Source organism: Pagrus pagrus, assembly GCF_965226575.1.
Source record: "Pagrus pagrus genome assembly, chromosome: 14".
NCBI classification, from domain to species: domain Eukaryota; kingdom Metazoa; phylum Chordata; class Actinopteri; order Spariformes; family Sparidae; genus Pagrus; species Pagrus pagrus.
The window spans coordinates 16,757,005-16,782,913 of record NC_140198.1 but is presented as its reverse complement, the minus strand read 5'-3'; the positions used below and the strand labels follow the sequence as shown (position 1 = coordinate 16,782,913).

Below are 25,909 nucleotides of genomic sequence, written 5' to 3'. Positions count from 1 at the left end.
CTACCGTAGCTCCCTCTGGTTACCAACATGCCTCTCAATAAGACTCTGTAATTACCAGATTTTTAGACTTCTTATTTCACCATCATCATCATTTTCTCCATTTGCGAGCAATCTGTTCCACAAAATATAATTTGTGATTCAGATGTTGCTCTTTCTTCTAAAGACACTTAGATTGAGAGGATCGCCATGTGACAGTTTAATTACATGCTCAGTTTAGTAATGGACAAGTGGACTTTGCCCCCCAGTGGAACAGACTCTTTTCAATTATGTAGTATTGCAGTTTTTCATCATGTCAAGAAGAGAAGAAATAGCGGTGCTCTGAAGCAATTCTGCCATCTGCAAACAATAAATATCTCAGTTTTTGACTTAAAGAAATGAGCCTAATGATTACAGAGCACTGTGATTCATGCCTGTTCATAAAAGCACCGCCTGGAGCTTCCCTTCTTTCAACAGATATGCTAATGCTTGAGCTGGTAGTAGAACATATTAGGTGGAAGATAAACCTACTGAAACTCATTTTACACTCCACCTGACAAACATCTTTATGAGATAAAAGACCATGGCCCACTCACACACTGTGCATCATAGAAGGTAATATTAAACTGTATGTTATATGAAGATGCAGTAGGATTTTTTTAGGGAGTAAAGCAGTGTAATAGTTTGCATTTACAGCAAATGTATCAAAGAACAGATAGAAACATAACATGTCAAGCTCTTGCCGTATAAATGTGATTTCGAGGTGTCTGGCAAGCTTGTGTTGTTACCATAAAAGCTGAAACAATTAACTGATTATTCCATTTGTTGAATGACACAAGATAAATCAGCTTTTTTATATAATTCAGTAATTGTTTTAGTCATTTTTCTAAGCAAAAATGACAACTATTTGCTGGTTTCAGCTTCTAAATTCTGAGGATTTTATGTTTTTTTGTGATAGTAAACTGAATACCTTTGAGTTTTGGACTGTTGGCTGGACAAAATAAGACTTTTGAAGAGGTCACCTCTGGCTTAGGGAAATCACATCAGCCAATCTTTCTAATATTAATTAAGATTAAACATTTGAATGCACAATAATCAGAATATTATAACAATTATCAGCAGATTAATTGATTATAAAAACAATTATTAATTGCAGCCCTGGTTACGATACGATACGATATGTTATGATACGATATGATGCGATGCGATGTACTTTATTATCCCCTTCTGGCTCAATTTTTCTTGAGCTCAGTGTTGCTGTAATTGACAGTTTTCAAACTATGGTTGACATTCAATGATTACATACATACATTGTATGTATGTGCAACTGGCAATAAATGAAGAAAAAAAATTGCCAACACTCGACATCAACGTCTGGCAGGGACCAAAGCAGAGTGGCTACTTGGCACAATTTCAGCATTGATATTTTTGCAGCCCAAATACCAACTCAAGATTTTTTTTGTAAGGCATCGGTACAAAGTGAGGTGACCATTACATATTTCTGGCAGCTTTATTAAAGGGGCAGTATGTAAGCATGTAAACATAAAAAAAATCCAACTCAAATCAGCAACAGAATGTGAAGAAATAACAGTTTTGAGGTTATGACGTCTATTTTTTGTGTTGCAGAGAAGTTGGCATGCTGACCAGGTAGCCCTCGCCGGTCCCAGTCTAAGCTCTTGTGCTAGCGGTTTAAACGACCAAACAAATCTGGTCCCTGAGCCGGACCGCCAGCTGAACTAGCTCATGTTGGCTATACTTGGAGGCAATTAACAGTTACTATGGTGATATGATGCTCCTCATTTGCTTTGAGTATGAAGTTGACAGGTGGCTAATTCCTACATATTGCACCTTTTAAACAAAGCACAGCATTCAGCATTTGATTCAAATACATGTTTTCCACTGAATGCCTTTTATATGCAACACAAGCTGTGACTGCAGTTTTGAGTCTGTATCAGCTCGGTGCATTTAAAGTCTGGGATTATGCCCTGTTATTTGTTCCAGATCTGCTCGAGCTTAGTGAAGATGGATGGGGAGTGACTGGGATCAGCTACAGTATCTCTTCAGTCATCCCTGGCTTTCAGTGGAGGTCGTATCAGAGCCTTAGCTGGGTTATTCAAGGATTTTGTCATCCTTGCTCATGCCTTTGTCACATCCTGTTTAGATTATTGTGATGCACTTTGTACTTGCGTAACACAGTCATCCTTAAATCATCTTCAGTTTGGCTGAAATTCTGCTGCCAGGCTCCAAGCAAAGTCTCCTGACTCAGACTCTTATTTGTCCTGTTAAAACCTTTTAATACTGTCTCCCAGCACATTTCAGATTGATTGTTAAATCCTATAGCTCTCACTATATATACATATATATATATATATATATATATATATGTGATACAGATTCACAGTTTGAATCTAAGTATGTGTTATGAGGCAGTATATACACATCATTTAGTATATTTAACTTGCCATAAAATCAGTGAACAGTAGTGCACACAGCTTGGGAATTATCCATGCAGTAGATTTAACAGGTGGCATATAGACACTTTAGTTACTTCATTAGGCTCATAAACACTGACCTCAGCAATGTGTGACCAGTATTTTGTACATTTTGCTGCCTGGGTGAATATTTTTAAGACCAGGCCAAAATTGAATTCACTAAATCAACTGTTTGCAGCAGGATTGAAACGCAGTAGTGTTTCCATTGGACAGCTGAATCCATTAAGTGTGTTTAAATGTCATCCTTTATGCTAGCTGCATGGCTCTATGTCTAATGTTTGTCTGTGAGTCAGTCTGTGAATTTTTCCCTGACTTTTCCTCTAGCTTCATGTGATGTGTGAAATGTCCCAACATGTCCCAACACTAGACTCAAGATTACTTTATTTGTCCCTATAGAGAAATTTGTCCTTGACATAAAGGCTGCCACATAAAAATACAAACAATTATAGTGCAATAACAGGTATAAAGTGCACAGCAAATCAAGTGGATTCAAATACATGCAACACCCTCCTTATGTCTGGAGTTGAGGAGATTCTACTAACAGAGGGATAGAAATAGAAATTTCCTGTATTTAATTGGAACGCTCTAGTGTCTACCTGAAGGGAGCAGTTCAGATTACAGGACATGGGAGGGATCCATCTTTTTTTAAAGAGCATTTGGATGGAGGGACGCTCCTTCACCCCCATCTCGTTCATGATACACAAGAAGTGGAGAAATTAGACATTGACATTATTTTTAAATGATTCAAATTCAGAGTTTCCATCTTCCAGGAGGTTCTGTAGTTATTACCTGTTGGTCAAACACAGTGACATTATGCTGTAATGAAGTGATGACTCACTGAGAGCTGTTAGCCAAAACCCTCCTCATGGTAGGACACAACTGCACCCTGCTTTTATTCACTCTGCTGCTCCAAAGAAATATGTCGCCGTCCCTCTGCCCCCATTAAACCACAGCAAGCTCTGTATCCGACACTAACGAACTCTGATGAAATCACTGGCTCTGTAAAAAGTGATCATGATCTGGTTTATCTGCTTGCATTTCATGTGTGATATTTCTTCTGCTTGTCTCTTGTATTTTGGGCTGAGACATAAACCTCTATATAATACATCAGAACTGCCTCTAATGATGAGACTTGTAAAAGTAAAACATATCATTAAATAAGAATGGTAAAGATGAAACAGACAATAAGCGAAGAGCCATAAAGCGACAGCCTGAGTTGTAAGATGTGGCATGTTGAGAGGCTCAGAGCACTTACTGGAGCTCAAACTCTGTGTCGAGCCATAAATACAGGCCTTTTGCAGGAAGCCTTCCGAGAATGAAACATGAAAGGTTTTATCGTGGAGTTTTATGGCACTCAGCATGCTCTTTTTATCTCCCGACCTTTCTGCGGAGCTTCAGACCACTTATTGCAGCCCTGACCTTGGGTACCATAACACAAAGTACAATATCATCATTTCGTCTCAAGGATTTTACTGGCATTACTTTGACTGTTTAGTTACGTGGAAAACCTCTCTTGGGAGCAGGCAGGCATGCATGTTATATACCGTCCACGGTTTTTGTTTAGGTGCATGTATTATTAATTCAATCCACTGCACACTATTCCCTCAGGTTTCCCCTCTGTGTATTGTCTGATTGAAAGTTGTGATATAAAAGCAAAGTCTGCTGCAGTCTGATCAGCCGAGCATCCAGGAGAGCAACACGTTATCACACGTTATTAGATTGTATTTGCTACCTCTTGATCCCTGACCAGGAATAAATAATGGCGCCCGATATGCATTTCACTGTTTGGGTTTTGAAGGCATTGTTTACAACTGGATTTCTCATCTTTAATTATCCAGCGCCAACCCTCATTTACGTTATCTGCCCAAGGAAAATGAGGCCGCGCATGCATCAGAGCACTTCTGCTGCGCACTTTTCAATTCTCCCAGCAGGCTTTGGCCCATAATGTCATCTTTAATGTGAAATGCGGAGCCGTGCATGCACATGGCTGCAAACTTCCACATCCAATTTCACAGGTTCCAGCTCTGAGTAATGACACCAAAACAAAGACTTTGACTGAATAAACAAGCGTTCATTGTATAAATGAATAAACGAAAAGGAGTACAAAATACACAGCTCTGTTTTGTTTTACCATCTAAATGCGTCAGAAATAATGTGCAAATCAAGCCTAACAGATCTGCCTTTGCTGAAATTAATGCCTGTGACAGAATATCAGCTTTTTATGAAATGAAGTGACACTAAACGGTGCGAATCTGAGAGATGGATAGGTTTTTATTTCTATTTCAGCGTCTGTCATCTGTTTGACAAATGCTCACACTGCATTTTTAAGAATGTTTACCACCGAGTAAAAATCAGTTGCCTTTTTGATGACTTAATTACTGTGAACGGCTTACGTGTTTGATCGTAACTGTGTGCTCTCTGTTAACAGTGCAACGTGTAACACTGGATATGCCCGTATTTAGGCCACTCTGCTCCCTCAGGCTTACAACTTGTGTGCATAATTCTGTGGGTTATAACAAGCAATTGCTATATATAAAACAAGGTTAAGTTCACAGACTCTGATAGATTGGTATTGACAAGTGATTGATCGTGTGCTGTGAAAGTCTGTGGTTGGTTTGATGTTGGTCAGTAGACACATTCTATTTTTAAACCAACTTACAAATCGCCTAAAACATTGCTGACGAGCAGGGGTTTGTGGTTTAACATCACACTGCTCATTTTAGCCTCCTGGAGCACTGCCAGATCAACATCACGCTGTTAATTGCGCGTACCATATGGTCCACACTTCATAAATGCCATTTTTACTTAAACTCCATAGGAAGTTGTGGAAAGACCTGCCGACATCTACACTCAATTGAATCTTGCTAAAGAGGCCCTGTGTCAGACGGAGAGCGAGCGACTCCCTGAGCAGATCTCATTTGCCACCTTGGGAGGTGGGAGGCATGCCTGAGGTGTGCTGAAGAGGCAGAGCAGTCGTAGCCTGGATGCTCCTCTAAAGACTTGTAATGTCAGATTGTCGCTGGAGAACTTCTCACTAAGGGAAACTTCTATTGAAACCACATCCGGCTTTAGAGGCTGCAAAGTCACACTGGCATGGCGGCATCAATGGACCATATTCACACGGCGGCCATTTTTCTCTGGCATCCATTCAGGATGGGAAGCCGAAAATGTCGTTCTACTGAGAAATTATCACTTCATATCTCACTGATTTCTGAAATCAGCAAACTGAATAGACAATGGAAAGTGAAAATCTGGAGCGACATAGGGCCATATTTCAATGTAAAGGAACATGTGTGTTTGATTAGCTTCTGTTAGACAACAGCTAATGTTAGCATTCAACCACATCCTAGCTAATGTTACACATGATAAGATAGCAAAGGCTAAATTAATTCTTAAATATCAACACACATCTTGGACGCAATTGTTTAAGCCTGGAAGTGAATAGAACTGGATGTAATCTAGTGTTAATTAGGATGCGGTTGGATGCTAATGATAGCTAAGAGGTTAGTAAATATGTTGTTTTACCCTGATATGTGGTCTGATGTCCCTGCAGATTTTTAGTATCCATCATCTTGTCAATCAGGAAGCGTTGAAATGAAAACGATTTTTGTCAGATTCCCTACGTTTATACAACTTGCAACCTCCGGCATAACAGTTTTTGAGCTTCCCACCCTGAGCATGATGTCAGAGGGAAATGGCCTTGATGTGAATTTGGTCATACCAACTCATTAAGAGGCAGAATGAAAGGTATGAGGTATGTTGTAGTGAAGATGTTGAGGTGTTTTTTTTCAAGAGTCAATCAAGAGTAGGGTTTAAAGACAACAATACAATGCTGAAGGCTTTTTTTCTACAGAGTGAACATAAGCTTCAGCCCCCTCACCACACTCGTACGTTCATACAGTCCCTTAACTCTTCTCAATGTTTACTGCAGACTGCACTTTGGGCTGTGTTTTTGCATTCACCAGTTGATATAACAACACCTCTTGCATGTTTTGCAAGGATTTCATTTTAAATCGATGTTTAAGTGGACTGAAACTAATGGGATCGTTTTTCAAGTGGCGGGGGAACTGATATGTACAAACAGCGGTGTATGTCTGCGAAAAGGTCATACCATCCGGACGATGTTTTCGTTCATGAAATTGAACTTAATTATAGCGCAGTTGTTCTCCCTGCTGTGTCCTGTGAGAGATTAGAGTCGTATGCCAAGCATTAAATCACATCCAGATCAATAAGCTGCGACTCTGTAGCCTGTTCTGCTGCGCTGGTTCTGCAGCAGTCTAAATAGGAAGCTGTAATGATTTCTCCCACTCCAGCATACATATACTGTTTAAATATATAAATATATAATGCACACACACACACACACACACACACCCCTGTACCAACAAATCACACTGTGAGCATAATTGATATTGTATTGCTCAGTTAATCTAATGGAATGTAAGAGGCGCCCTCAGTGAGTAAGCAATACTGGAGTGAATAAAGTGCTTTGACTTTAATGTCTTGAAAAAGATAAATGGTTAAAGAGAATGAACTTCAGATGCAAGGGTGGTTGTCCCTAAAAAATTAAGTGGAACAACTGTATTTCAGTCGATTTAACAGAACAGAACTGCGGCAGGTGGTACAAAATGTGCTTTAATTTATACACTAATAAAAAAGCACCACAGACGACTGAAAATCACCTGTGCACTCGCTCCGGCAGTGTGATTTGGTAAAACCACGAGATGCTGCGCAGGCTGCAGACATTACAGACTATTGATTTAAGACAGAAGTAAATAAAGCTGCAGTGTTTTAAATGAGGAGCAGTAAGAAAACAACTTCAAGTTTACTCCATTTACTCCATTACTGGAGCATGTTTGAGATGTAGCTGCAGGATCGCTGAGCACCACTAGACTCTGTAGACTCTCTGCTGTCTGACATGCAGCCAAACGACTCATTATATGACAGTTAATAATGACCATAACTCAAGGCGTCTCATATTTTGTATTTCTGGGGGGGTCTGTTGGCTAATGTAGTGCTTTTTTTTTGACAGACAACAATATGGCACGGTGCCTGAATGTGTCACTTCTTTCATTAATTCAACTGTTATTTATAATCCAGTGATCATTCGTGAGCGGTGACCCTCATTTGCAATGAAATTGAGTCAATTACAACAACAAAGAGACATACTGACAAAGATAACGCAGACCCACAATTAGCTAATAATTATCCATTTAAGACTTAAACATTATGGAGGATGATTTGATAGGTAAATTAAGATAATTAAAATATAAAATAAAACAGTCATTTAAAACCCCTGAAACTTTGCAACTATGGTAGATAATTTAATTAGTGCCCCTTTTAAATCTAAAATAAAAATACAGGTACATGACAAGTGGAGGTTGGGAGCATTCAGGTCTAATCTAAAATGACCAAAAGGTATATGTGTATACACTTTATATTTGAGGGATGCTGTATATTGTTCCAGGAGTCAGGTGCACTAAAATGATGAGCATCAGTATGCTCTGCACTGATCTTCCACCACAGAAACTGGCCTTTGTTCCACATAATTCAATTGCACATTGTTAATAAGTTGGAACGTCCTTTCATAACATGTTAGCGGAAGAATCAACCTCTTTATGCATCTCTTTGTCCGGATTACGAATGAAAAACAAGGACAATTTGGAAAACTTACAGCAGATAAAAAACAATTTGACGCCGGCGTTGTCGGTCTAACCGCTGAGAACCCAAACCCACGAATAGCCCCGAACGCACCTCTGCAGTGTTGATGCTCCTCAAAGTAGGTCGCTGCTCCTGGACTCCCTGCATCATGCTGCCAACAGAAATGAAATTAAAAAGACTTATCACAAGCGAGCGGGTCAATTAGGAAACTAATATCTAGCATTAGTTGGGCCACTTGGCATCTGGTGATTAAACAGTGATAAATCAGTGCATCTGTACAGTGTGTGCACTCAAACACCTGCAGGGGACAGCCTAAGATTATGCTGCTGGTGTGTGCAGGACTGAGTACTGCTGCATGAGGGAGAGGAGATGTGTAGATAGATAGATAGATAGATAGATAGATAGATAGATAGACAGACACACAGATGCATATTTGCGTGGCCTATATACACACACTCAGCAGTATACTATTGGTCCACACTGACTGGATGCTGGTGTGTGCTGCTCTGCCTTTGCACCACACACACACCAAAACCCAGCAGAGGCTATACACACCGCCTCACACACACCAACTCTGCAGTGACGTGAGGAGGAAGACGGGAGGCTGCTCTTATTATAATTCAACGTCAGACCAAGTTTGATAAACGCCCCCCCTCCATCCCTCCATCCCTCCTCCCCTCCCCTCCTCTCCTCTCGCTCTCTCTCTCTCTCTCTGGCCCATTTCAGTGGTCCTTATCCACAGTAAGGAGATCCGCTTTCTCCTCTCCTCCTACACCACCACCATCTTTGAGATAAAACAGTGGCTTTAGGTTTCCAGCAGCAGCAGCAGCAGCAGAGGAGGAGGGCTGGCGCTGCAGTTGCGCTGGCACACATTCAACGTGGGAGCACACAGTGAGTGAGAGACACAGAGAGGCAGTGAGAGAGAGAGAGAGAGAGAGAGAGAGAGAGAGAGAGAGAGAGAGAGACCCGCCGCATCTTGTGGATTTCTTTGCGTACCAGCCCGTGTACATGGTTCTCCCTGCTGCTCTTCAGTCACATCCAGACCAGGAGTTGATTCCACTTCTCGGAGAAAATGTGGCATCGCACTCTCGCGGCCGCGCTTGTTTTATTATTGCATTTCTGCGGGGAGTCGCTGGCAGGGTTTCCAAATCAGATCAACATCGGTAAGTTCAACCGGGATGCTCCGACTAACGTGTCTTTGTTCACACAGTCTCAATCAGGACCACGTCTCATTTGCTTATTTGCATGATCCATCACCCAAGTTCACTTCTCGTAAAGGTTGCGGGATCCCGCGCGTGTTCGGTTAAAAAAAAAATCAAAATAAATAAAAAATAGTTGAACCAAATTGTCACAGGGCGAGTTTCAGCATCTGCCGTGATTGGCTTTCTCTCTTTCTTAAAAACGACCTGGTCCGATCATGTGTGCGGTGATGCGTAATTGTTGGCCACTGCCCTCGCGCTGTAAATAAGTCTTCTCCTTGATGTGAGCTGATCGCAGAACTGTTCTGTGTGACATCTTCTCTCCTGTAGGTGGACTGTTCATGCGCTCCACGGTGCAGGAGCACAGCGCCTTCAGGTTTGCTGTCCAGCTGTATAACACCAACCAGAATGTGACGGAGAAACCCTTCCACCTCAATTACAATGTTGACAACCTGGAGTCCTCCAACAGTTTCTCTGTCACACACGCCTGTGAGTACTCCTGCACACTGTCAGCTGGCTAATGCGAATTGTCTCTGCCTGGAAGACAGCGCCACAAATCTCTTGTCACTGCTGTTGGTATGAAAACACAATGCAATTATATTTCCCTAATTGAATCCAGAAGTAATGACTGAAGCAGCACACACACAGTATGTGAAATATTTTGGAGCTGCAGTTGTCTCGCTGGCAGGCCGATCCAAAAATGACACAGATGTTTATGAGCTGGGATTTGTTTTTTGAATAGATGTAACATTGCTCAAAACACACACACACACACACACACACACACACACACACACACACACACACACACACACCTGCCAACAGTCTGGCCAAACTCCTCAGTCATGCAATCCAAAATGCACCAGCTGGATGATGGAGCATGATGGCCTGTAATTGGTCAAACACAGTGATTTTGTAAACTGAGTAATTCAGTAATTCCAGAGGAGCTGATCTGTAGCGCTCAGATGATTTGCACTTGAACGTGGGGGAAATGAAACATTGCTCCCCGGGTCGTTGTGGCGACCGGCTGTGATGTCAGATAGAGGCTTTATGAGTGATGGCTGCGAGCTACAAAGCGTATTGTGGTGGCGGATCGCTGGTTAGGTCGGTTGTATCATGCAAATTGTTGCATTTTGGGTCGTCTTGCTCAGAGCTGCTATTCAGCTATTGAATGAATCTCCAACTTGTTTGTTAAATCGTTGAGTCGTTTTGAGTCATTTGAAAAAGAAAAGCTGAATTCCTGCTTCCTGAATGTGAACATTTTCTGGTTTATTTGCTCCTCTATGACAGTAAACTGAGTATCTTTAGGTTGTGGACAAAACAAGACATTTTAGAGACCAAACACCAAGAGCCCAACTGATATTCCTATTTTGGGGCCAATACAAACAGTGTTTTCAGTGACCCCTCACATGTATTTCTCAAAATATTTAACGAAGATATGTAATGGAGGCGAGATATTTCACAGTTTAAGGGGATCTATGGAAAAATTAGCATTAATTAACATCTATTATTCACTTTTTTATTGGCCATATGTGAGCAGGTGTTCCCCGTCCCGCTCAGCTGCCTATACAAGCCTGTGGGCGATACTTTGAGTTGTTTAATGCTGCTGGACTGTGGATTTCTTTGTGAAGGACTCAGGGCGGATTTGTCTGGGACAGTCCAATGAATGTGACTTTATGCACGTTCTCGAGTGCCTCCTCTGTGCCTTTGTCCGCTCAGCTAACAGAGCGCAACAGTAGCTAACGTCAGTTTAGAAATGGAGTCTGCTAACATAAGCAAACGACCGGCTTCGAGCACAACGCGGAAACTTCATTGTCTAAAATGACATCAGTGCACAGAAGAAGTAAACTTTAATTAGAACTGAAATTACCCCAAGCATCTTTTTCTGCATTAATAATCTCTAAAAGTATATATTTTCCATATGGGCACGTATTGAACAACATATATGCTGATGCATCTGTGATAGGCCGACAATAACAACCAAATGACAAATCAGTCGGGCTCTACAACCGACCGTGGAGATAATTATTGCGGCCCTTGTCTGGCTTCTCAAACTTTCCCGTCTCTCCACCGCCAAAAGAAAAACAAAAATGTTGCTTGTGTTGAAGGTTTGAAAGGTAAAATTGCCTTCCTAATTGTCATTCATTACCGCTAGCGATGCAGATTAGTAGCCATCTTAAGCCTATTACCCATTCCCTTTGACAATCATTTAAAACACATTAGGTGACACCAGCAGCGCCTCGGTGTCCATACTCCTCGCTACACTTTTGATGGATAAACAACCTAATGCATCAACTGTAACATGCTGTAATCCGCGTAGTCATCTCCACAAACATGATGGATTTGATAGGAAGGGCCGCCAAGTGTGAGATGGCTTCATAATTGGTCTACCAGTCAATCCTCTGCCATGTAGGGCACCAAGTTCTGTCTGGAGAATTAATTTGTTATCCTTCTTCCCACCAACTGCACTTCACACTTCACGCTTAAGGATCAGCCGCAGCTCTCCAAACTCTGTCAGCTACCGTGGAGGGAGCGGCTGTGTAACCTAATGAAGTGAGAAAAAGGGGCAAAAAAGAAAGGAATTGCAGCTCGTACATCACGGGCTCGGCTGATAGCTGATAGAAACGCAAAACGCCGTTGAGGTGATGCAGAAGGGAAGAAGAGGATGCAGGTTTACAGTAATTCACACACCCATGTCCACTACAGCCCTGCACTGTCAGCCACCGAGTGATTACGCTGGAGGGGCCGCGGGGTCAGTGCTCAGCTCAAGGGCACTTCAGCAGTTGTTACTGAGGAAGAGATGAATATTACATGCTTGGTTTGTCGCGATCAAGGATAAAGCACAAACTCGTCTTCTGGAGCTTGTTTGTCATTTCCAGGAGGTCAAAAGCGAGCCATTATGTGAAATTACTCACCCGGCACAAACTTTTTTTTGTGAGATTGTCAATGAGCTGCTTTTACTCAAGTGTCATCGTTGAGCCTTGGGTTTTTGTTCTGGCCACACTCAAGCAATTTCCTTTTTTTTTTTTTACGAATATCAATACATGTTTTGAGTCAAGTGTATTATTTTGCAGGTTTACGCTCCTAATGAGACATTTATAGATTTATTTTTCACAGAGTTTCTGTCGGGAGTTAAAAGGATGTGCTTCTGCCACATGTGGAGCGCTGTAGAGTGTACAGAGGCTTGCTGAATCGAGATTCTTGAAGATTTATACGAGGCTTCACGTTGACTAAACCTGAATCCATTGTTTTTCAAAGAAGCTTAAGGGTTTTCTTCCTTAAAGGATAAGAAGAAAATAACCGAGATAATCAGGGGGATTAATTTTTAGCGAGATAAGCTGATGCAAGCTGAGCTAAGATGCTTCCCAGTTGACAAAGACCAGTGAGCAGCTCATTATTGCAGACCAGCCAGGCCAGCTTGTGACTAAGGCGCTGCTTGAAAAATGCACCCAACTCCACGATTCTTATTTTTAGTAGCCTGGATTGCATAATGCCCCTGCTTGCCTGGCAGGTGTTGATGTAGAGAATGTTATGATTTATGATTTGACACATTTCTATTATGGTTAGTCATTGCTGTGACTTCCCCACAGCTCATATAGTTGATTTTGATAATATTAGCAAGTGTTGAGATGACTCAGATGATTTTAAATCTGCTAATTTACTTGCAATCTTCGGGATTGTCTACAAAACTAATAAATGAATGCATAAAATCGGTATATAAATGAGAAGGAGCTCTGAGCTCATTTGTTGCGTCTGTGGTATAGATCCTGAGTGGAATAAAGCAGGACAACACTGCTGTCCTCCAGCTGGGTCAGTATATAATGATTGTTACAAATCCCTGATGGCAAATGACTGTGTTATTGGCAGTGTGGATCAATAGGTGCAGGGCTATAGTCCAGTAGTAGTGTGTGTGTGGCTCCAGTTTGTTCTCCAGCATGGAAAAATCAATTCTCACCAAGCTTTCATTTTCTCTGTCTCAGTCCCTCTTTACTAATATATGGCCGTGCTCCAACTTCCCCTGGCCACAGACACTGAATCTTCAGTTTGATGCTTGCTTTGCAGCTATGAAAGTTGATAAAACAAACAAACCTGCAAACAGCCAACGATACATCGCAGCAAACAGTTTCCAGTCATTGCGACTTGATTGAATTGACTCCGACAAAGAGAACTTCGCTGCGCCGTCGTGTTTATTATCTCACCAATTTGTGCTGGCTGGAGTGGAGCTGCAGGATGTATTGATGTGACACCTTGCCCCGGGCCAGGACAGATTGTGTGCATAAATGCAGAAATGGGAAGGTTATATCCATTAAGACTGAGGTCAGGGCAGGAGGAGACAGCGGAGACTGAGAGCCGCTGGCCCGGCTGGACATTCAGGGGGGAGTTGAACCAAGTGCATGTGGGATTTTGGATATGTTGACAGGGAAGACAGCTGGAACAGACCACTGCATTTACTCCGTCTGTAATTAAGTGTCCATGTTCAGTATTAACCATCTCACAAAATATCATGGTATGCATTATTATTATTATTATTATTATTATTATATTATTGTCAGTTACAATTACCCTAAAACAAATGAAAACAGGGGGTTTTGGTTACACTTTATAAAAACAATCATTAATATATGGTACATTTATAGTTAATTAAACTTAAGTTAATAGTTATTTCACTGTAACAAACAATGAAATATGTTAAATCATTTATGAAGCAATTGTTATAAACATCAGTTACAATAATGACCATCCAGATAATGAAGTAAGTTATAGATGAAGTACACAGTATTTACAAAGTATTATAAACTTTACGATAAATAACTGCTTAATAAATGGTTTATAAAGCATTTCATTGTTTGTTCACAGTGAAATAATTTTGTTTGTTTGTTAGTGGGTTGATTTGCGATCAGGATTACATAAAAACCACTAACTGGATTTCCATGAAACTTGGATGGAGGATGGGTCTTAGCCCAGAATAGACCCCATTAACTTTGGTGCAGATCCAGATAAAGGGATGGATCCAGGTATTTTTTTCTCACTTTCTTTGACATTGTGAGATTTTGGCATTATTCAACATTTCTGTTAATTTCTCAGGATATAATGCATTGGTCCTGATGAAAACAACAGGGAGTATTTGGGTGGCTGTTATCGATGAGTGAGTACAAGATAAAAAAACCCTATTATTTTTTTTCTGCCCTCTGCATTGTTTTGTTGGTTGGTTGTTACAGATCTGGTGAGTTTAAATAATGGTTCAGCAGTTATGGATTGGTTTAAATTTAGAGTGATACAGGGCTGTCGAGTTTGGTATTGAATTAGGCTTGATTGAATTAAAGGAGACCGTTGGGCCTTGGTTGAGGTATGCGCTCTACAGCTGCTTGGGTAAAATGCTTGTACATGAACTCAAATTTCTGAAATCTTAGTGATTTGTAAGCACATTCGTATGTAGTTACAGTACAGTCTGTTATGCCACTGTGCCATGTGAAACAAACAAACCCTAAAAAGCCTGTCATGCATTTTTAAAGACTTTCCTCTTTCGCTTCTCTCGTCTGAAGCAGCAGCAGGATGGATCTGCTCAGATCAAACATTCTTCCAGAGATGAACTTTCATTTTATCCATTCAATTTAATCAAATGTCAATATGACAGTGTGTGTCTCTCATTAGAGCGTTTATTATAGCTACCTATCCTCCCTCTGCTATGACTCAACCAGTGTGATGCTGCTCAGACAGAGGCTAATGTTAGAGCACTTCACTGTGTAGGCAATGGACAGTCCCACTGATGCAGCATAGACCAGTTTGTGTAGCCAGATCTCCTCCTCCTCATCCTCCTCCTCTTTATCTTCTTCTCCGTCTTCTTCTTCTTCTTTTTCTTCTTCTTCTTCTACTTCTTACTTTTGCATTATTAAGGCTGTGGTGATGCGGTGACTGCATTGACTCACAAGCTGTGTCCAAATAAGGTATGCTTACCACAACAATGCTTCGAGTTAAACTATCCCATTATTTTTAATGCCTTGTTTTTACCGGCGTAGAAACAGTGCAGGCAGGGGGGCAGCAGCACACATTCAATTTCCAATATGTAATTTGAACAACTTCAAGATCAAATGTGTTTTTAATGAAGCAGAAGAAATGGAAAGGATCAGTCAGAAACTTAATAAGATAGATAAAAAAAGACAACATAAAGACAAAAATGATGACAATGACACACAATTAAATAGATTTAAAAGCTAACAACAGCTATAATGATGATAAATAGATAAAGTTAGATAGAAGCTAGACTGAAAACTAGATAAGATGTACACCAATTGTCCTATAGGTGTAGTATTCAATACTTTATTTAAAGGAATACTTCAGAATTAAGGGAAATGTCCTTATTTTGCTTTATTGACCAGAGTAAGATGAGAGGATTGATACCACTTGCATGTCTGTACTATGAACTGTGAAGCTACAGCGAGCACAAAGAGTGAAAACAGTAAGAAAACAGCCAGTCTGGCTCTGTCTAAAGGCAACAGAATCCACCTACCAACACATCTAACACTCACTAATTAACATGTTGTAGCTTGTTTGTTTGATTTGTGCAAAAAATGACACTGTGGTATTACAGAGGGATTAAGTGCCAGACTATGTTTTGGCCAGGTGCAAGGGAGTCACTTCATGCTGAAAAGTGGTGGGGATATAAGGGCTGGGGAAAATGTGCACAACGGCGCATCAAAAGGGCATAGCCTAAGCCACTACAGAGTCAACAGTGTGAAAATACTCAGCATCAAACACGCAATAATGTCAACCAGCCAATAATAATAACTCGCATGCGTCACATCTGCAACTTCAACACCAATCGAACAACGCCAATATTGCATCACTGTAGAAGGCACCAGTCCATATCTGTCAGCCATTTTCATTTGCTATCCAGGCATTCCTCGGTGCAAGCTACTTTTCGGAACATATTTAATAATTTATTCTTTAAAAAAGTAATGGGGACAAAATCTGGCTTTAAAAAAGTGGTGGGGACATGTCCCCAGTGTCCCCAGTGAAAATGTCAAACCATAAACTGGTATTTATGAAGATAGAATCTGTGGTGAAAATGTGTGTGAGTTATGCAAACTTCAGTCCATGCGTACACACATTTTTTAAGAGTTGGCTGCAGTTTAAATGAAGCGGCGGACATGAAATATAAAGTGAGAGGCGTAACCTTCAAGTAAAATGTTTGTTTAAGTTGTCAAATAATGTATGAGTGATGATTCTGGTCCTTCTTTTTTATTTGTTTTGGAGTCACTACTGTTTTGTTAATGATCTTTTCATTTGATCCTAATTTGCAATGAAGTCTGTTTCAATATGAGCTCCATAGATTAGTCATTGATCATAGTTCTGACATTTAGTTATAACGACTGAGAAATTCCCATAATGAGGTTTTACAGGTACATGTTTGCGCTATTTATAGGTACAGACGCACATAATGACAGCTGTTCTGATGCTGTTGAGCCTCGCTGATGAAACACAGTCGATTTAATTGTTCTTCTTCGTGTTCTTCAGCATGAATATGGATATGCAAACAGGTGTTTAATGGTGTTTCTACATCCATTTATGGATAATTGTTGCAGTAGAATTGAAGCTTGTGCACGTACAGTACGCCCATTTCCACAATGATTAAAATATATAAAACAGAATCAGGAGCACGCACAGCTTTATAAATCTGATGAAAAGAATGTGTATGCAAGTATCTTCCTTTGTGCGCACACAGTGTTTTAGACTCGTGAATCCACACAGAGTTTTATGCATCTTGCCCCTGGTGTCTTACCATGTCTGTGAGGTTTCCAGGCAACCATAAAAAACCTAAAATGTTAGTCAGCGAGCTTTAGAGGTGCTGGTATCTTTGGACAAAGCCAGGCTAGCTGTTTCCCCTGTATCCAGTCTTTGTGCGAAGCTAAGCTAACAGGCTGCTTGCTCTGAGTTTATATTTACAGACATATTGATCTTTTCTATCCAATTCTCCACAAGAAAACAAATAAATGTGTTTCATATAATGTGTAACTATTCCTTTAAGACTCTGCCACAGCCATCTTTTCAGAGGCTATGAGGTTTCTGAAAGAAATGGCTCAAAAGAGGATGATTTCACCAGTTGGACCATAAGAGCTGTAAAGCTTTTATAAATATTGTAATATCTAAAGTTAAATGTCAAATTGGCAATGCTCTTCATCAGGTTTGCTGTAGCAAAACAGACATGCTGGAATATAACCAAACAATATCTAACAACCTTGGATCCATCATAACTCTCAGAACTCATTTAAACCGACAAGTCATGAATGATGCATGAGCACCACAGACAAGGTTGTCAAATTGTTTGGCCTGAGGGAGCACATTCTGCATGATAGTTTCTATCTTAATCCACACTGTTTGGCCAGAGTAATAAACATGTTTCCATAAAGCAAATGGTTATTTTTGTATGGCAGCATAGCCAACGAGGTCACTGATAATGAGAGGAAAAACAAGTCCATGTGGCCCTGTGCACGCCTGGATTCAATTGTCAGTAATTGCTCAGCATAAAAATCCCATTCACCATCTTTGGTTAGATATTCAGACAATCTTGTGTGTTTTATTCGAAAGCTTTACATGAATCCTCTTGATTTGGGAGCCCTTGAACAGAAAGAGACACTTACCCCAAAAGCGTGTCCTTTTATCACGACGCACTGATAAAAATATCTGTGTTACTGCTACTGCAGCCAGAGTCCTGTCAGCTTGGATGACCTGCCCCAAGTTGACAAGTACTCATCCTCAGATTTGTCACGGCGCGCTCACTGGGAAGCATAATAAAAACATAAAAGCTTTCAGTATGTCGTTGTCTGAATTTGATCTAACTAAAGAGTCATTTGACTTGCAGGCAGCGCAGTTTTCTAACTGATACTTTCACCGACATTTGACCCTGAGTTTAATAAGAGCTTTTAGGGTGTATCGCTGTGGGGCAAGACAACACTCACGGATCATCATGCAGAATAAATGCATTAGCTTTCTTTGAACAAGGGAGCACTAATGCCAAATACATAACTACAGCAGGGGCTTTTAAACATCCGTTGACTGAGGACATCGCTGTCAGTCAAGTGAAAAATGTATTTGACCAAAAACCAGCCTACAGCTGTTGTAAGAAAAATCGTATATCTTGTTCTTCTCACACCCAGTCGCTCAAACCCGGCTGGACGTCACGCTGTAAAATGGCGGAATAGCGCCGAATAGGTTCAGGGGCAAGCCACTGGAGATGTGCAGTTTAGTCTTTCATCCTGTGCATCAGAATGTGCTTACATGTCAGCGCTGTAACGGCGCGACGGTGATCACTACTGACAAGCTACAGTGATGCTGCAGCAGTTTGTTGCGGTCTTACACAACGTCCTTCAGCGAGGCTGCCTCTGCAAAGCTCTGCCGTTATTCACTAAATGTTACCTGAGATTATCCAAGGACAACAAGCTGTGAACTACACAGGAGAAAACATGAGAAAGGCAAAGGTGCCGTCGGGGCAGTGAATAATTTAGAGCAGCTGCTTTGGAAAAGTTGTATGAGCCTCAGATGTTGAATGTAAAGGAGACGCTTTACAAAATGACCTCAAGCGCTTCAGTGTTTTCATGTTTTAAATTCACTTGAAACCAGAAACTATTCAAACTTCATCATTCATATCTGATTCATCATTGTCTTCGTTCAATCTGTTTTCAGTGTTGAGCGCTAGAACTTATGATTAGAGGTGATGAAATGTGAAAGTGTTGTTCATTATAAAGAAATTCAATACATAATGAATTCATTTTATGGACCAAAATGAAGAATTATGATATCGTATTGAGTTATCTTAAACTACCCTGCTCACACAGTCATCAAATGTTCCACTTTACTGCATAGTCCTGATGCATTCAGATGTGAATCCATGGTTCAGTGTCTTCTGCAGCATTACAACCTTTTTAAACACAGTGTGCAGTATTCCTGTCTCTTGTAATAGTGGTCCTTGGATGATGTTTTTGCAGTATATGCAAAGCATGTGTAGGTGGAGTGTTAGCAGCGCTGCAGTGAAATATTAAAGTGTATTCTTCCATACAAGACTCCAATAGCCATGGGCCTTGTCTCCGTACCACTGCCGTAGATTTTCCCTCTGTCATGTTGTTTTACCATGTGGGCTGAATCCAGTTGTATTTCTCAGATTAGGGCTAATCCAACCAGTGTTGTCCCGCTTTTTGCGTGTAATGAGTATCTGCTGGGGGTAGCCCACTGGAAGAAAATGTGTGCTTAAACAAAGCTGTATTCTGCAGAGATGAGGGAATTCCAGCAAACATGCAACCACACTGCCGGAGGAGAAACACCTACTCAGGCTTCAGTCCCTATATGCCCTCTGCTTTCTGTGTGGTTGGTCAACTGAGACGAATTGCACAACAATGCAGAGTGTAATGCGGATACAAATATGAAACACTTAAATGTCATAACACATAGATCATTTAAACTGTGCACTTTGCCTTCAGTGAGATTTTTATCCAAACAAACGTTACCGTTATTTCACTGTATGGGGAAATTGAACTTGCAGGTCTTAATAAGCCTTTCAGTAGAATGAGTGCAGCTTATTAAACTCACATCAGATGACATACAGTGATGAGTCACTATTCAAAGGTCATGCACTATTTCACAACCATGCATAATGTATTTGCTACGTGTTTTGATCTGCCATGTTAGCCTGTGGACTATAAATAGCCATGTCAGTGTGCCTGTCAGTCAGTCCACCACTTTTAAAGATTTTAAATGTATCTGAAAATACTCATTAACATACATCCAACATATTATTAGCAAAGAGGAATTTGTTAAAAAAAATAAACATTTGATTTACACAACAGTGATGTTAGGCTGTCCATGATTTCTCATGCAATCATGTGAATAAGCTAACCTAACCAATACTAAATCACTGTGCAGCAACTACCCACAATGGCAAACTAGTCAGATAACTACATGTTTGTGAGACATGTTGGCCAGTTTTCTGCGTTGTTGTACGGACATTCTTGTGGGCCACGATGAATTGTTTTGTAACGTACTGAACAAATGACTCTAATATATCCTCCACCTCGGAAACCACTGGAGAAATTGCGGAGCGTCAGGCTAACATGCTAACATTAGCAATGATGAAACTGCTGCTCACTTGTTTATACATGGGACTTTAGCACGTAATTGTAGCCCAGTTTAATATGCAACAGAATTTTATGCCATATATGTAGTAGGGAGTTTCTTTTCGTCTCTCTGTCCATAAAGGGGTCCTCGGCCTGAAAAGCGACATTAGGAAAATTTATATTATCGGCACTTTATCGGCATCTGTGAAAATATAGCTGATAATTAGAGTCAGTATGAAGCCAAATTGCTGTAATTAAATTAACAAGTGCAGCATCTCCACACAAAAACAAAAACAAGTTTGAGATTTGTAACAGATTTTAGAAGTGGGTCCATGTGGGGCACAACAAATCTTATTAGAGCTGCGGAGCATTAAAGGAGACATATGCTCATTTTTAAGTTCATCATTTTATTTTGGGTCACTACTAGAATAGGTTTACATGCTTTTAATGCTCAGAAAAACGTATCAGCATTCCCCCTCTGTCTGAAACACTCTCTTTTAGCCTGTAGGATGGATTGCAGTGAAATTGTGGTACAGACATTCATTATCCAGTCCATTGAGATTGACATTACCTGCAAATTTCCATGAGTGTCAGCTGCTGGTTTCCATTTGTGTTTTTGACTGAAATATCTCAACAACTTTGAGGATAAATTGCCATGAAATTTTGTTTGCAAAACTAATGACATTCCCATCAGCCTCAGTTGTACTTTGTGTTTAGCGCTAATTAACAAATGATAGCATGCTGACACGCTAATCTAAGATGGTTTAGCTCAAAGCACTGCTGTGTCAACCTTACAGAGCCCCTAGCGTGGCTGTAGACTCATTGTCTTAGTTTTACATAAAACAGTTTTTAACATTTCATGTTCAAAGTTAATTAAACTGATCTCAATCCTCAGGCCAAGGTAAATAAAATGGAGGAATACCGAAATACTCTGTCCACCCACACTACAAAAAATGGATGTGTTATTTAAATGAAAATGCCGAAGTCAAATCACACTACATGTTTATGTAGCAGCACAGTCCATTTCACATCAGTTTATATCTGAAGTACAGCAGAATGATGCTCTAGAGTACATTGTAAATTATATGCACGCCAGTGAGGTTTCCATTTTATTTTTGATAACTATGAAGCAATTTTAAACCTGGAATTGAAAACAGGATTACTGATATTTACTGTCAGGCTTGTCCTACACTGTAACTTACATGTTCTAACAAGATTAAAAAAGGTTGACGGAGTAAGCTGTCCATATAAAATGGGACACATTTATTCAATTGCAGCGTTTCTTTAAATCAAATCAAAATCAAATCAAATTTTATTTGTATAGCCCAAATTCACAAATCACAGTTTGCCTCAGAGGGCTTTACAATTTGTACAGAGACGACACCCTCTGTCCTTCGACCCTCGATTCGAGTGAGGAAAAACTTGCCCCAAAAAAGGCCCTTTTAACAGGGAAAAAATGCGGAAGAAACCTCAGGGAGAGCCACAGAGGAGGGATCCCTCTCCCAGGACGGACAGACGTGCAATAGATGTCGCATGTACAGAGCAGATCAACGAGATCACAATGTATTCAATTATAAGCGATGGTTGACAGGAGTGAAAGTACACAAAGATGTATTACAGCAATAATGATGAAATGCACATGGAAATGTGATTACTAGTGATAACAGTAGTAATGATCAATGGCAAGGATGGTATGTAGCAATGCAGTACGATAATAGTAGTGGAACGTATGTAACAGAGATGTGACTAATATTAGCGACAGTAGTGGTGGGTGTCAGGCAGGGTCATGGCAGTAGGTGCATCCACGATCAGGCAGGGCCATAGCAGTAGGCGCATCCACGATCAGGCAGGGCCATAGCAGTGGGCGCATCCACGATCAGGCAGGGCCATAGCAGTGGGCGCATCCACGATCCACGACCCGGGCGCGGCCAGGATCCAAGGGAGCCTGTAGGACTAGAAAGCACAAGGACTCCGGGGAAGAAGCAAGTCAGTGACATGCAGAGATGGGGCATGTATACAGGCATAATGTATACAGATGGAGAGGAGAGGAGAGGGGAGGAGAGAGAAGCTCAGTGTGTCATTGTCCCCCGGACTAGGCCTATAGCAGCATAACTAAGAGCTGGTCCAGGACAGGCCTGGGCCTGTCCCGGACCAGCCCTAACTATAAGCTCTATCGAAGAGGAAGGTCTTAAGTCTACTCTTAAAGGTAGAGAGGGTGTCCGCCTCCCGGACCAAAACAGGAAGATGGTTCCACAGAAGAGGAGCTTGATAACTGAAGGCTCTGGCTCCCATTCTACTTTTGGAGACTTTAGGAACTACAAGTAATCCTGCGTTCTGGGAGCGTAATGCTCTAGTTGGGTGATAGGGTAATATGAGCTCCTGGAGATATGATGGTGCCTGACCATTAACAGCTTTGTAAGTGAGGAGAAGGATTTTAAACTCTATTCTTGATTTTACAGGGAGCCAGTGCAGAGAGGCCAGTACAGGAGTAATATGATCTCTTTTCTTAAGGTCAAACACTGCAATGGATTCATGTGAAAGTTACAGGAGGATCGGTGCAGGACAGAAATCTAATCAACCAAGCATAAAAATACATTCACCATGTTTAGGGTAAGGTGGTGAGAATTTCTGTTCTTAAATTATCCTAAAATGTCTATCCCAGTCTAGCCAAAGTTAATTTCAAAGCTGTTGTTGAATCATTTAGAGTACAGGCATGGTTTGGGGCTTTTTTGAAAGGTTATAAGCTGAGTCGTTTTCCCAAGCTGTCAGAGGCTCTGTAAGTGCTTCTGGCATTAATCTAAAGGAGTTTGAACACACATAATTATTTATTTAATTTTCTTGCCTACATTTTTTTTTTGTGTGCAAAAATAAGCCTGAGATGGCCTGCAACTGCCTTTATTAGCTGGAAAACACAATGGGTCAACATCATATAGTCTTACATGGTCCAAGTTCAAATTAACAATATTTGATTGTTTGTTGATAACAATATTACTGAAAGTGAACACTTTACACGTGTTTTTCTAAGGTAATATTGGCAAAAAATTGCCCCTGCTTGAGATTAACAGAGGCAACAACTTATTATACTGTAGTTCATTTCATTATTTACACCAACTTTATGAATCTAAAACAGGCAAAAACACGTGCTTAGGTGGAAAAACTAATCTATTCAAAGAGCAAAATATATCAAACTGTAAACTTAATAATTTAAGTTAAGGGCTTTCAAAATGTATGTATTCGAAATCTCATTGGCTAAATTATGCTTCAATCATCCAGAGGCTCAGGAGAGAGGAGAAAGAAGAGCGGGTGGGTCATTTGTCTATGCGATCACTCATTGTTGTAGGCTTTAGGATGGGCATAGTGCACCACAGTTGCATTGGAAAGTTACCCTTACCACCTCAATTGGATGAAAAAACATAATTTAACCTCATGACAACTAGATTTATCAGGGATGTAAATCTTTTAGGTTTTTCTACAATATAAGATGTAAAAAAAAAAAGCACTGTTGTTGAACGTGTTTGCCTCTCAGAGTCCACAGACATGCAGATCAGAAAGTAGAAGCTACAGAATATAGTATATATAGTGAATATATGTGTTTATTCAACCTCATCATTGTCTCATTGCCCAGTGCATGCTGGGAGGGCTCGAGCTCCTACATGACTCTCTAAAAGCAGAAACAGAATTATTGAGGGTGAAAACTGTCTCTCAGTGAACTTCGTGAACTCTGATGGTAACATAACTTCAGCTGTGGTAATGTTTGGATATACCTACAGCCCTCTGAATGTGTCCTCTTGCTCAGCTGTCAGTCACAGACAGAGCCTTGAGATATTCCCTCAGCATCCCCGTACGTCCTGTCCAGCTGACACACTGAACAGCTGCTGGCAGAATACAGAGGTGCAAAGGAAACATGTTATCTGGAATGACAAGGGAGGGATGCTGCCCATGTGTTCTGACCCCGCAAATCATCATTCAGAAGCTGGCACAGCTCAGCCGCCCAGCTCGTTTCTACGAGGAAACACTGAATTTGCTGAGTGTCTGTCAGTCAGCACATTTGCAAGATTTGTTGGCATCCTCCGTCGAGCCTAGTAATGCTGTCTCATTTGACGAGCTCCTTTAAAACACAAGTGCAAAGAGATCTTGATTACTTTTAGTTTTGGAGTTCACAGCACTTAATTTGTTTCCTCCAAGTTTCTGACTCAACATTTTCTTTTCTAATTTGTAATCTGTAAATATTAATACAGTATATCAATATTGCATGTTTGGCAGAATTAAGGCATAAGTAGCCTTGTGAATTGGCTTCAGATCTTATGATGGGAAAATACACCATCCTGATTTACAGCTCATAGCTTTTCCCACGATTGTACAACATGCAGAGGTTACATAACCCCACATGTGACATCAGGGGTTAATGGTTAGGATGTCAAACATAAAATCTGATTTGCTGCACTCACTCTGAGTGAGGTCTGGTTCAGCTGATGTATACACTGACATGACATAAATCAAAAAAGATTTTTGTCCTGCTGTCATGTACTGTAGGGTTTATTCACCTACCTGCTTGTAGGCTTGTCTGCTTGATCCTGAGGCTTTTAGCCTCTCTAGTGTTCAGATCTATCAAGTGTCTATTAAATAATTGATCATCACAAGACAACATAGGATGCAGGCATCATGACTGTCCCCATTTTAGTAGCATTATTCTAGGATTGGTGGTGTCAGTCTGTGGGTGGGTAGACCACAATGGTCCGGACTGAAATATCTCAACGACCAGTTGATAGGTTGTCAGTAAAGTTGGTACAAACATTCATGCTGCCTAGAGGATGAATCATTATGGTTTGATTACTATTTTTCATTTAAAGCAACATAATGTTGCATCACATTCGAGCCCCCTGCAGGATTAATTATAATGACTTTGTAGGTTATTGACCCTTCAGATTTTCAACATTTTCATTACTTTTAAAACCAAATCATATTCCCATCAGCCTCAGCTGGTAATGATTTCAACTTGTGAGTCTGTGTGTGTGTGTGTGTGTGTGTGTGTCATGGCAAATTGTGTTTTTGTCTGTCTGTGAACAGATATTGTCTGTCTGATAGCGTCACAAACGTGTGAGATACAGTCACAAAACTTTGGTCTGTAATAATGTAGTAATGAGAACTGAGTAGTCATGGGTCAGAATGTGAGCATGTTGACAGGTGTGGTGGCTGCTGTGATCCCACAGCAAGATAATCTCTAGTTAGCCAATGTTAACATGCTAACATGCTAAACTAAGATAGTGATCATTGTAAAAGCACCAGTATGTTAGAATTTTGTCAATGTGATTGCATCATGTCAGAATGCCAGTGGTTGACCAATGTAACCCCTCTCAGAGCTGCTCACCAGGTCTAATTCATCATGAGTTAGCAAAGTTATACTGTAAATATAGAAAACATTTTGTATTTTATTTTTTACTTTTAGTATTATTGTGCACAAAAAAGGGTCCAAAAA

At 40.6% G+C, this 25,909-nt stretch overlaps 1 protein-coding gene across 5 annotated transcripts in view; it reads left to right on the top strand.

Moving 5' to 3' along the window:
* Positions 1–25,909, top strand: part of LOC311269353 (glutamate receptor 3) — a 97,551-nt gene that overhangs the window by 6,171 nt on the left and 65,471 nt on the right. For 2 of the 5 annotated variants that reach the window (XM_084373455.1, XM_084373454.1), the window contains exon 2: positions 9,659–9,817. In XM_084373455.1, the coding sequence (XP_084229581.1) occupies positions 9,670–9,817 (148 nt within the window). In that variant the 5' untranslated portion in view covers positions 9,659–9,669. Of the gene's footprint in view, positions 1–8,850; positions 9,293–9,658; positions 9,818–25,909 lie in introns of those variants that run through there. The other 3 variants (XM_084373456.1, XM_084373453.1, XM_084373452.1) reach the window with 3 other exon arrangements.